Genomic DNA, 13,707 nt, shown 5'->3' on the forward strand with positions numbered 1-13,707 from the left:
ACCCTGAATGGAGATGCTTTGTCAAACATTCACTCAATTTGTGATTTCTCCTCAATGTTAAGTATTTTTAAGTGCTGAATATTAAGATATGAAATGCACAATATGCAAAATACAATGACAAAATCATAATTCTTACAGAGATGTGAATATTTTATAGTTTCCAGTCTATGTAATTAACCCCAGAATGAAAGAGATTTACACAAGTAGCTTCTTTAATATATATTTATCTTTTCTCCTAAACACTGAAAGAGTCAAGTAAACTGTTCATATAAGACTACAGATTACAGTCACTTGAAACAATATACACTATCAAGAAAATACTGTGTACACAATTATAGTTCTCATTTTGAGCTATTGGCACATTGGAAAGTAAAAACTTCCTTTGTTTTCTGGCACATACATCTAATCAGGAAAGCAAGGCGGTGCTCAACTTAAATCATACATTAAATACAGCATGAGTATTTTATATAGATAAAAGGCAGAGGTAGGAAGGAAGCACAGATTACAAATGTCTTTCCAATTACCTTTACTGAGTGAATGCTATTCGGAAAAGGTGAAAGAAAGGACGATTGCTAGGTGCGATGGAACACTTGATAGATTACAAATCTACATATTTACAGCTATAAATAGGTAAAAGGTTGAAAGGCTTGGTAATTGTGAGAAAGAGATAGAGGAAATGCATGCACAGAAAACAAACTGAACTGAGAATAATGAAAACATTTGGTGAACCAGAAATATGGTTCAATCCAGATCATTGCTTTTACTATAAAGGTGTGTGCTTGAGTGAGCTTCACTGAAGAGTGAGCATTGTTACCTAACCTTCACCACCCCCAAACCCTCTCACCAAATCAAGACATGTCAGAATGCTGTAAAATATGGAGGTGGTATAATATTGGTGTGACCCTTTATTTTACTCTGCTGTATGTCATGAGAAAAGTCACGTGGTGTTACTGTGATTCGGTTCAAGGTGTTGCTGTACTGTTCAAGGTCTGCAACAGCGTAAAAATCATCCAGAAAAAGATGTTGCTGTAGATGTATGTGCAAAAACTATTGTAAAGGTTTTCAACATTATGTAGTAACAGGAGACATAAACTGAATTTTCTGCTCAGTGTTGTTATAATACAAGTGAAAACCCAATAAAATACACTTATTTAATTTTAGAATGTTTACTGCTGGCTTTGAAATAACACAGATTCGAAAATCTAAGTTTCAATGTCTCCAGTCTCTGTTGAATGAAGCAGCATTGGCACTGGTGAAAAAACTTACTTGGTTGGCAATTACTTTCACTGCTGCAGAAATTAAGCAAACCTTCAACTGACATATCTGTCAAATTTCACTGAGCCACTAGTTACTAAATACTCCCTTATGCAAACAAAATTTTATTGAATTAACCTTAATCATCCCACATGTTTTGCTTAGTTACCTGACAAATAAAGAAAAACATTTTTTAAGCTAGAATGAAATTTATCAATGAATGTTAATGCGAATTAATTAACAATATATCAATGTTATAATAGTTTAGAGTCATTGAGCTGGAAACTGTATACACTTAATTCACCTTGATTACCTTTAGACTGAAATACAAAGTGCAATTAACTCAACTATGTGAGAAAATACTTGTCCCTACTATTTGCTAAAGGAAGTCAGCAAAGTTTACCTACTGTTTTCTCAACATGAATTAAGAGCCAGTATATGCAACTCAGGGGTATAATTGAACACATAAATTAATTGTTTTGGTTGTAACTTGTAAACTATTTCCCATTAGATTATAAATGTGATTGAATATGTTGTATAGCCTGTAGGCAAAACAAACTATATTATAATGGCTTGAAAGGTGAGAGATTAATTGCACACTGTTCGGGTCTCCTCTAGATCAAAAAAGAGTGACTTGCATATATACGTGCTGTTCATGGCCTCAGGCTGTCACAAAGCACTTTACAACCAACAAAGTACTTTTGAAGTACAATGATGGCCTGAATGAACACTTGACCAAAGTAGTGCCATGGGATTTTTTTACACCCATCATACGGGAGGATGGGCCTTAGTTTAACGTCTTATTCAAAAGACAGTACATCCAACAATGTAGCATGACTTCAGTGCTACAGTGGAACATTAGCCTAGATTTTCTGCTTAAGTCTCTGGAGCAGGACCTGAACCCAGATTCTCTGACTCTTAGACTACAAATATCTTCAAATGCAGTTAATAAAATTCACAATATTAATTGGCTGATATCTCAATTATTTGGACTAGATTAAACTCCGTATTGAAAAGAAGAATAAGTTTAGATGATAAAAGAGCAACTTTAGGACAGAATGAAAAAGGGAAAGGGATAGAAAGGAGAATTAAGAGAGAGGCAATTAAATTTTCAACTTCATAATGGCAATACCTATTTTGTTATATTACATACTTCCATGTAATCAAGATTTCACATTATCAAGCAAATGCAATGGAATCTACATAAATGTGTATCACAGCCAAGCACAGAATCCCATCATGACCATTCCCATCATGCAAGCATTCCGATATAAACATAATTCTGTTCCAGAAACTGAAATCGAATGGAACATTTTTGTCTCTTTCCATTGTATGGAAATTCCCAATCTGATCAAAATTTGGATCTAAGCACGGCATCTCTTGGCAGAAACCCATTATGGGTTTGTTAGGTTCAGACTGGAATGCACACTGTACAATTTAAGCACTTAACACATAACTTGATACATCAATGCAACTGTACATCAGTTTCAACCAGCCAGCTTTGGCTTCAAGAAAATAAGGTGACCCATTCTGTTACAACTTGGTTTGTGGGACAATACAGGTACCAAAGCAGCAAAGGGATAAGTCACCTGCTTGTGCTGTTCTATCTCTCCTTACACTAAGCACTGCAGACTTATGAACATCTTCTCCCTTTTTTGTCAGATTATTTTAAAATTTTAGGTGCACATTTTAACTCCAAGCCTAAAATGGCACAAATTTCACCATGAGCCCATGAAAACAGCATTTGGAGATCCTGTAACAGGCAAAGACCTCGGTTTACATATTCAAGTTTACTCCTGCCTTATTTCGACAGGCATGATGGGTGTCAAAAGGGGGCTGCCTCAGATATTCAACCAGTCCTATTATGTTAAAAAAGTACTTTGCTGCTCAAAGAAATTTCTTCTTTTCTCTACTTCTTCCAATCCAACAAGTGGGTCAAGGTTTGTGCTGAATTTGTAATTTTGCTTACTCGCACAAGTCCAACTTTGTTCAAGACTCATAAGGCAACAGAAGCAGTGCACCAATGCTTCAGACACTCTTAGCACCTGGTTTAAAAAGATATGTCAGGGAATCAAGGTGAGAAAATAATTGAAAAGTTGCTATATTTGGATGGTTCTCAACTTTGTATCAGGTTCTTATATCTGCTAGGATTTCCTGTATTGCAGCCTCCAATACCTAATTGGCCCTTTAATTCTAAAACTAATCTTTCAAAAAAAGAATTGGATACAGTCTGTTAAACAGCTACTGCCACCCAATAACCCAGCTCCAGAATCTCAGTGTCCTCTGCGCATGATAGAAGTACTGTCTAACAATTAAATGATTGGCTTAGTCTTGGGGGAATAGTCAGCTGGTAGCCCCTCAGATCGGGCCAATGTTTAATGTCTAATGTCTACAACTTTCGTGAACACATCACAATCTCTTAAAAACCTATGCAACTTTTTGATAACAACTGTTCTGAATTGGTTAATTCCCACTATGTATCAGATAAACAATAGGTTAAAGTATATCTTAAAATTGTACCGATAAATTTTGAAAGATGAGCATTTGACACATCAATAATATGTTCAAATTTTCCTATGTATTCATGCATGTCTGATACTGTGTTGGACATGCACACTGTACCGTTGGTTTACTCATGCTGACTCTCTTCTGCAGCAGTGCTGATAATGAAGAGTGCATCTGAGTGAGATACTGATAGACAAATCATCATAACAAACAAGAAAAGATATTTCAATGACAGATCACTTTTTGTGGATGGATAAAAACATCTAATGATCTACTTGTATCCAATAGCTGCAGCTGTACAACTGGTTTAGAGCTTCAGTAAAATTAACTTAAATATATGCACTATAACTTCTTTCTGTGTTTTCTGAAAAGCTTTCCTGGAAACTGCTTACTACGGGGGAAAAGTTTGTTCCAATTAACACATATATAAAATAATATATAGATATCAAAACATTAGAAACAGAGCCAATAAAATTACAAAGCTACCAAATACAGTGAACAGTGTAATTCGGATCTCTGATATAGTTTTGGCTTGGTAAACAGTAGGTTACTTTGAAAATGTGCTGTCACAATAAGATGGGCATTACCTTCAGCTTCTTCCTCAGATTGTTCTTTTGTGTTACTTAATAACTATTCTGATGTTGATAAAACACAGTGCTATGGTGTGGAGTAGACAAGCACAAACAGATGTTCAAAAGAAATGAGACCCAGAGAGAAAGAAAAACTATATTGAGACTGGGAAACATTTTGATCAGCTATAAGTTGTACTAACAGGCAAACAGTGTGTATATAAAGTACTACATTCCACAAAATGACAACAAACATAACCAATTTCTGAAAAAAAAATCAGGTTTAAATATTAAGTTATGAGATTCTATCGATAACTATAAAAAATGAAAAGAGAAAGAAAAACACACATACCTGAAAAAATCAATTAAGTTGTGTTGACTACTTGTCAAATTCCATAGATCAGATAAGAAATTAAAGGGAATGAACCTTTCGGCATAAGGAAAGGCTCTATTTCCCAAACCCACCCTCCTAACCCCAATTAATTGTCTTCTTTGATTTAAAAGGACTTTGACTACACATTAAGCTCCTGCGTTCTGGCAGAACCATTGCTGCCCTGTATGGTGAGGTTGTGTTCTATATTTTCTATTGGTATTTGCTCCTTCTCTCGCTCTTTATCTGGATTCAGTTGTTGAATTTCCAGACTGAACTCATACGATGAGCTGCCAACTGTTGCGTATCGATCAGTGCGGTGCTCTAATAAAGTTGGTCCCCAGTCCTTGCTTGGTTTATTTGCATTCTTCACACGCTGGGAAAGCAAGAAAGCAATAATGATGCTGAATGTCTATACTGAGCTGTACGAACTGATAGCAGAACACAGGAACTCTAATTACACATAACTAACTTACTAAGTTAGCTTAAACATGACCATTATTTAATACCAAGACAATTCTGCCATGTCCAGTTTCTCCACTAATTCAATTAATGGAGAAAGAAATCTATTTCAAAGTAGAAATTTGACTCTGACCAGATACCAATTCATTGAGTAGTCATTAGTCGCTTTAGTCAGATCACAAGTGGCTAATTTATGCTATGGTTAGCAAAACTGTTTCTGAAAAATCATAAATGCCCTTATAAGAAGTCTTTTTAAATCAATTTAAAACAAAGTTAAAATGGTCTGTTTTATGATGCCACTGGTAGCAAGTCTGAGCAGTATGAAGTGCGGATGGTAACTCTATTTTCTGGCATTAGTCATAGTTGAGCTTATCCCCTCTTGGCCAGGTCACTCTGCAGCTAGTTGTAGCTGCTGGGCTGTTTCATGGTTCAAGTGGACACTTCAGCCTGCCCTTGTGGAAATATTTCTACCTTCAATAAGCCAATCAAATGGCTGCCAAATCTCAATCTCAACAGCCCTATTAGAAGAGGTGAACAATTGTGGGACTGCGGCAAATCCACAAAGTAGAGCTGTTTATAGAGCTCTTGTAAAGTGAAGTCCAGGGTCTTATTGGGATCAGGCGGTCAGGCTCTGGGAGGTGAATGGAGAATTGAGGGTGGGGGAGAAAGGGGGTCAGTAAATAGTGTTGGAGCAATGCTTGAGAGGGGGAGGGGAAAGAATAGCTCTTTAAAGAGGCAACATTTGGGCACAGAGTGCTTGACGAGAAAGACCATGCCTTCACCTTGCAAATTGGCTCCCTGATTTCATCAGACAACGTCACCACTTGGTGCCAGACTCCCCTGCCAAAGGTAAAATCTAAATGGTGATTTGAGGAAAGCCTTAAGTGACCATTAATCGGTTACTTAAGGACCTCAAATAGCCCACTGGTCACTCAGTCACCTGATGCCTGCCCCACTATAAGTAAAATATTTATGAAATCAGGTACCCGATTGGCACAGCATTGCTGCTATGGTGCTTAATTTTATTAACCAAGTCTAAGCTTTCAGTTGAACCAAATGCTTGTATTATAACAGTTAGACTCTAAGGTAACTTTATTACAGGAATATTAACCACCTGCAAACCACGTAGATACTAATAATAATTTTAATGGAGGAAAAAAACCTCAAATTTTATTTATTCTTCCTCCTTTTTTCACATTACGTATTTCTCCTAGTTGTATTATTTAGCTTGTTCCTTCTCAGCAGCATTACAAACTATAATATTTCCATTTTATCTTCAGGACCACATTCAGTTTACTTGAAATAAACACATGTTCTGGATGTAGGTTGCTCGCTGAGCTGGAAGGTTCGTTTTCAGATGTTTTGTCACCATACTAGGTAACATCATCAGTGTGCCTCCGGAAGAAGCCATGGTGGTATGGTCCGCTTTTTATTTGTATGTTTAGGTTTCTGTGAGTTGGTGATGCCATTTCCAGTAGTGATGTCAGTTCCTGTGGTGATGTCATTGCCTGTTGTTTTTCTCAGGGGGTGGTAAATAGGATTCAAGTCAATGTGATTGTTGATAGAGTTCTGGTTGGAATGTCATGCTTCTAGGAATTCTCGCTCGTGTCTCTGTTTGGCTTGTCCTAGAATGGATATGCTATCCCAGAAGCATGACATTAACCGGAACTCTATCAACAAACACATTTACTTAGATTCCATTTCCCACCCCCTGAGAAAAAGAACAGGAAATGACATCACCACAGGAACTGACATCACCACAGGAAATGGCGTCACCAACCCAAGGAAACCTAAACACATGAATAAAAAGTGGGTCATACCATCAGTGCTTCATCCAGTGGTTCACTGATGATCTTACCTAGTATGGTGGCAAAACATCTAAAAATGAACTTTCAAGCTCAATAAACCTACATCCAGAACCTCAACCTGAGCTACAAATCTTCTCAAAACTCATAAGCGCATGTATTTATATAGTGCCTTTCATGACCTCAGGTTGGCCCAAAGTTTTAGAATTAGATTTTATTGTCATGTGTACTCAATTACAGGAGCACAGTGTACAATTTTGCTTTACAGCCAATTTAATAGCTTTTTTAAAAAAAAAACTTGTTGTTATATAGGAAATATGGTTGAGCAGTGAAAGTAATTGATAATAACCAGATCACATTTTTGTTGATATTGATTCAGGAGCAAGAATTGGCCAGGAAACTAAATTAACTCCCTTCTCTGCTTGAAAAGTATTGGCACAGAATTTTTTCTGCTGACCCAAGTGGGGAGGCTGAGCCTCAGTTTGACATCTCAATGAAAAATGCCACCTCTGACAGCACTACACCCCATTGGGACTGCACTGGAGTGCCAGCCTAGTGCTTTGTGCTTAAGTGCTGAATTAATTCTTGAATCAACAACAATCTGACTCAGTGGTGAGAATGGTACCAGCCAAGTCATGACTGCCATCTATGGGTGTTAAGAATTTGAAGTGATGCAGACAATGAAGAATAGGATCATACAGTTAATCTCTAATATCACAGAGTTGAGATACAGAGGAGTTTACAAACACTGAGATGTTTTCATTTGGAAAGGAGGCAACATCATTTATTAAATGGTAGGAGTAAAGTTTGTTGATTTTTACTTCGAAGAATAACAAAATACTAGAACCAAAGTTAGAATTGTTGAAAGGAATCTTTAAAAGCCATGTCAGGCATCAACTAAAAGCTGCTTTGATTTATTTTGTTTTTTCTATTCATCATTTAAGCTACCATTGTGGCTTTCATTTAACTTTCTCAAATTAACATTGCTTGTCACTTCCTCTTGGCATACATAATACAATCAATTTGTTATCTTGTCCACTCACCTCCCAAAATGTGGATCCTTCGGACACACATATCTTCCAGATGGCATAAATGGGTATACAGATTACTGAGGACAAAGCCATCAAGAAACCAAGAATGATAGCCCAGGATGGGTAGATGTAGTCATTGTAACTGATGGGTTTATACTGGACCACAGTGAAGATCAGTATGAACTGGAAAAATCAAACAAATGTATAAATGAGTTCACTCAAATCTATTGATTTCATTTACTTAACGGTAATTGTGATAAAAGCAAATTCAACTTAAAATTTTAAGTTTCTCAGGGTGAGAATTTTTTTCTTATTCACTAAAATAAGATCAAGTCAGTCCTGGAACAAGATCTCTCCCAAAAGTAATTTTTTAATGAAAATGTTATAGACTTTACACAGTCACTGCAATGTTCTTTCTTGCATTCACTACTTGAAAGGATATGTTTAAAAGCAACTTATTGTTGGGCAAATCCTAAATCTGTTTGTTGCCTTGGGTAGTGGTAAAGAAAGATCCTAATAAAAGAAATACATAGCAGGATCAGCCTTTTATTGGTCGACTGAACTTGCTGTTAGTATGAACTGGTGATGCACAGTCATAAAGGGAAAGCTATACTGATGTAGTAATGTAGCATATTGTCATCCCTGCACATAGTACAACACAGCAGTGTCCTAAATCATTAATGCTTCCTTATGTTAGTCCCTGATATGGCTGTGGTATGAAGAGAGACAGTTCACAGGAAACTGCAGACAGAGGAAGGAGGAAGTGGACCACTTCGGCTCTTTCCAAAGTGGCCATTTCAAATCCCACCTAATCTAGAGGTGGGTTATAATATCTGAACAGGCTGATGTGAAAATATCTAAGAACATTATTGAAGAGATGTGATTGCACTGGAGAGACAGCAGAGGAGGTTTACCTGTGCTGGAGTGTTTTTGTTATGAAAGGAGATTGGGATAGACTGAGTTTATTTTCCTTGGAGCAGAGGAGAAGGGTAAATGATTGAAATGTATAAAATTATGAGGGCATAAACAGGGTAGTTGGAAGAAACGTCCCCTTTGTTGGAGGGTTAAATGACCAGGGCTCATAGATTTAAGGTAAGGAGCAGGAGGTTTAGAGGGATTGTAAGAAAAAACATTTTCACTCAGACGGTGGTGGGAATCTGGAACACTTTGCCCATAAGGGTGGTAAAGGTAGAAACCCTCAACATTGAAGAAATATTTAAATATGCACTAGAGGATGCTGTGTATGGAATGAGCTGCCATAGGAAGTGGTGGAGGCTAGTACAATTGGAACATTTAAAAGGCTGGGTATAAGAAAACGAAGGGTTCTGAGGGATATGGGCCGGTTGCTGGCAGGTGGGACTAGATTGGGTTGGGGATATCTAGGCGAAGGGCCTTTGCCCCAAACGCTGATTTTCCTGCTCCTCGGATGCTGCTTGACCTGCTGTGCTTTTCCAGCACCACTCTAATCTAGACTCTGGTTTGGGATATCTGGTCAGCATGGACAAGTTGGACTGAAGGGTCTGTTTCCGTGCTGTACATCTCTATGACTCTAATGAAGCAGGCAGAGGCCAGAAACAGTCATCAGAACATGGGGGGTGGTGTGATGTAGTGAAATATTAAAACCAAGGAAGACAAGGAATTGTTCAGTTTTTCTCATTTGTGGGATGTAGGCATCATTGGCTGGCCAGCATTAATCACCCATACCTTGTTGCCCTTGAGAAGGTTGTGGTGAGCTGCCTTCTTGAACAGCTGCAGCAGCTGAGCAATAACAGAATTCCTCTTGTTAATTTTCACATAAGAATCCCCCTTAATAAATGTAATCTTAATAAATAGCATAAAAGCAAAAGAGAAAGCATATAAAGTCGCAAAGAACAGTGGTAAACCAGAGGATTGGGAAGTTTATAAAGATCTTCAGAGGGCAACAAAAAAAGAAATAAGGAGGGAGAAGATTAAGTATTAGGGCAAGCTAGCCAGTAATATAAAGGAAGACTTTCAGAGTTTCCTTTGATATATAAAGGGCAAAAGAGAGGCAAGAGTGGACATTTGGCCACTGGAAAATAACACAGGAGGGATAGTAGTGGGGAACAAAGAAATGGCTGAGGAGCTGAATAATTACTTTTCATCAGTCTTCACAATGGAAGACATGAGTAATTTCCCAAAAATTTAAGAGAGTGAGGGGTCAGAGCTGAGTATGGTGGCCATCACCAGCGAGAAGGTGCTAGAAAAACTGAATAACTGGAAGGTAGATAAATCACCTGGACCTGATGGACTACACCCCAGGGTTCTAAGGGTGATAGCTGAAGAGATAGTAGAGGCATTAGTGGTAAGCTTTCAGGAATCACTACAATCGGAAAACTACTAAAGTAACACCCCTGTTAAAAAGGGAGTAAAGCAGAAAACGGAAAATTATAGATCAATTAACCTAACCTCGGTCATGGGTAAGATTCTGGAATCCATTGTGAAGGATGAGCTTTCTGAAAGGAAGTGTATGGTAAAATAGGGCAGAGCCAGCATGGTTTCATCAAGAGGAGGTCATGCCTGAAAAATCTGCTAGAATTCTTTGAGGAAGTAATGAGCACATTAGATGAAGGAGAAACAATGGATGCTATCTACCTTGATTTCAAAAAGGTCTTTGACAAGGAGGCTACTGAGTAAGATAAGGGCCCATGGTGTTAGAGGCAAGGTGCGAGCATGGATAGAAGCCTGGGGGATAAAAGGGTCCTTCTCATGGTGGCAGCCGAAGACAAGTGGTGCTCTGCAAGGCTCAGTGTTTGGACCACAACTTTTCACTTCATACATTAACTATGTAGATGAAGGAACTGAGGGTATTCTGGCTAAGTTTACAGATGGTACAAAAGTAGGTAGAGGGTCAGGTAGCATTAAGGAGGCAGGGATGCTGCAGATGGATTTGGACAGATTAGGAGAGTGGGCAAAGAAGGAGCAGATGGAGTACAATGTGGGAAAATGTGAGGTAATGCACCTCGGTAGGAAGGTTAGAGGCATGGACTATTTTCTAAATGGGGAGAACATTCATAAGTCTGAAATGTAAAGAGACTCGGAAGTTCTAGTCCAGGATTCTCCCAAGGTAGACATGTAGGTTGAGTCAGTAGTTAGGAAGGCAAATGCAATGATGGTATTTATTTTGACAGGACTTGACTATAAAAACAGTGATGTACTTCCGAGGCTATATAAGGCTCTCATCAGGCTACATTTGGAGTACTGTGTGCAGTTTTAGGCTCCATAGCTCAGGAAGGACCGACTGGCCCTGAAGCGTTTTCAGAGAAGATTCATGAGATTGGTCCCGGGAATGAACAGCTTAATATATAAAGCGTGTTTGAGGACTCTGGGTCTGTACCTGATGGAGTTTAGAAGGATAAGGGGGGGTAACTAATTGAAATGTACAGAATACTAAATGGCCTGGGCAGAGTGAATGTTGGGAAGATGTTTCTATTGGTAGGAGAGACTAGAACCCGAGAAGAAAGTGAGGACTGCAGATACTGGAGATCAGAGCTTAAAAATGTGTTGCTGGAAAAGCACAGCAGGTCAGGCAGCCAAAGGAGCAGGAGAATCGATGTTTCGGGCATCAGCCCTTCTTCAGGAATGAGGAGGGTGTGCCAAGCTCCTTTGATGCTGCCTGACCTGCTGTGCTTTTCCAGCAACACATTTTTAGAACCTGAGGACACAGCCTCAGAGTAAAAGGAAGACCTTTTAGAACAGAGATAAGGAGAAACGTCTTCAGCCAGACAGTGGTGAATCTGTGGAATTCACTGCTATAGAAGGCTGTGGAAGCCAGGTCATTGAGTATATTTAAAATGTACATAGATATCTTCTTTATTGTACAGGGGATTAAGTGTTATGAGGAGAAAGTGGTAGAATGGGGTTGAGAAACTTATCAGCCATGATTGAATGGCGGAGTAGACTTGATGGGCTGAATGGCCTAATTTCTGTTCCTATCGTCTTATATAGGAACTGTCTACAAACTACAGTGAGGTCATTAAACAGTTGTTATTCCACATATTTAAGGTCAATTTTAGATATAATAAGATTAGGAAAAGCTGTAGTTTCCACTCCAATATCCAATGTCAGTATCATGGATTTGTAAACTGGGTATATATAATGGAGGTCAAAACATATCTGGGGTCAAACGTTTCCTACTCCATCTCAATAATATACTCCAGTCATCTACCATGGAATAGGTAACTCTTGCCTCCACTGCATTACAACTACATTTTTCAGTTCCTAAACCAATCATCCATTTGGGTAGTTATCTAAATAATGCCAATTATTGAAAATTCTGTCCATTTCTGTTTTTATGGAGGTTCCAAATTTACACATAAATTTGTGAAGTAAGGAGGCAACTATGTGGGACCTCATTTCAGCACATGATTCATTTCTTCTTATATCCTCAAAGGCTTTAAAGAAAAAAACCTGTTCTCTTGAGTCTGGATATAGAATCCATGCTTTGGAAGTGAAAGGACAGGACTGTAAACTCAAAGCATTTAAAACCAATATCATTTCTAAGTGAAAATATGAGGAAGTACTTCACACTGGCTCTGAAAACATTTCTTAAAAATATAACAATTACTTACAAATATAATGCTGGGTGACACAAAACGCCAACAGACTTGAAAGAAGATTGGAGGTGGAAAGCCAAGCATCATCTGAACATCCTTGAAATAGTTATGATGTCCTGAAACAAGAGATTTAATAGTCTTTTTCTTTATGTTATATTTGCATCATCAGTCAATGAAAGCAAAAAATGCATTAAATTCCATCCTAAAACTTGTGAAGGATAAATTTGTAAGCAACTATGCTAATAATTTTTGTGTCTGCTTTCAAAATTGAACTCTAATAAAACAAAAATCCAATTTGAATCTGGAATATCTCTGTGCTTGCATGTCAATTGAGTCTGCTTTCTGAAGTTCACTGATTGTAACTTGGACACCGACTAAATATAAAATTGATGAGTAATCAGCACAGTCTGTCAGATTTTCTTCATCTTTCTCTCACAGACGCACAGATAGACAATCACTTTTCTTAAGAAGGCACAACATAATTTTACCGAAATAAGTAAACTTCCAATCCTCCAATTTTTGTTTCCCAACCAGATTTTTGTTGGATGCTATCACTTTGCTGCTTTAAGTGCTACAGGAACAAAAGCAGATGGCATATTTTGTGGAGAGAAGGCAGTGTTACTGTTTCAGGTCCAGCGACCCTTCTTTAGAACCTTCCCTGTTCTGAAAAAGGGACACTGGACCTGAAACATTAACTCTGCTTCTCTCCATAGATGCTGCCAGACCTGTTGTGATTTTCTAGCAATTTCTGTTTTTGTTTCCGATTTCCAGCATCTGCAATTCTTTAGTTGCAATTCTTTGGTAAGTGGCTACAGGACTGATAATGTGTTGCTGGAAAAGCGCAACAGGTCAGGCAGCATCCAAGGAGCAGGAGAATGGACGTTTCAGGCATGAGCCCTTCTTCAGAAATGAGGAAAGTGTGTCCAGCAGGCTAAGATAAAATGTAGGGAGGAGGGACTTGGGGGAGGGGCATTAGAAATGCGATAGGTGGAAGGAGGTTAAGGTGAGGGTGATAGGCCGGAGTGGGGGTGGGGGTGGAGAAGTCAGGAAGAAGATTGCAGGTTAGGAAGATGGTGCTGAGTTCGAGTGTTGGGACTGAGACAAGGTGGGGAGAGGGGAAATGAGGAAACTGGAGAA

General features: G+C 38.4%; 1 protein-coding gene across 1 annotated transcript in view; it reads right to left on the bottom strand.

Annotated features, from left to right (window-relative positions):
• Positions 1-204: 204 nt before the first annotated feature.
• Positions 205-13,707, bottom strand: part of slc6a9 (solute carrier family 6 member 9) — a 241,873-nt gene continuing 228,370 nt past the window's right edge. The window contains exons 13-15 of the mRNA XM_043699069.1: positions 12,586-12,686; positions 8,009-8,179; positions 205-5,074 (exon numbers count right to left, since the gene is read on the bottom strand). Coding sequence (XP_043555004.1) covers positions 4,841-5,074; positions 8,009-8,179; positions 12,586-12,686 — 506 coding nt within the window. The 3' untranslated portion in view covers positions 205-4,840. The remainder of the gene's footprint in view (positions 5,075-8,008; positions 8,180-12,585; positions 12,687-13,707) is intronic.

This window comes from Chiloscyllium plagiosum, chromosome 11 (assembly GCF_004010195.1).
Source record: "Chiloscyllium plagiosum isolate BGI_BamShark_2017 chromosome 11, ASM401019v2, whole genome shotgun sequence".
Taxonomy (NCBI): domain Eukaryota; kingdom Metazoa; phylum Chordata; class Chondrichthyes; order Orectolobiformes; family Hemiscylliidae; genus Chiloscyllium; species Chiloscyllium plagiosum.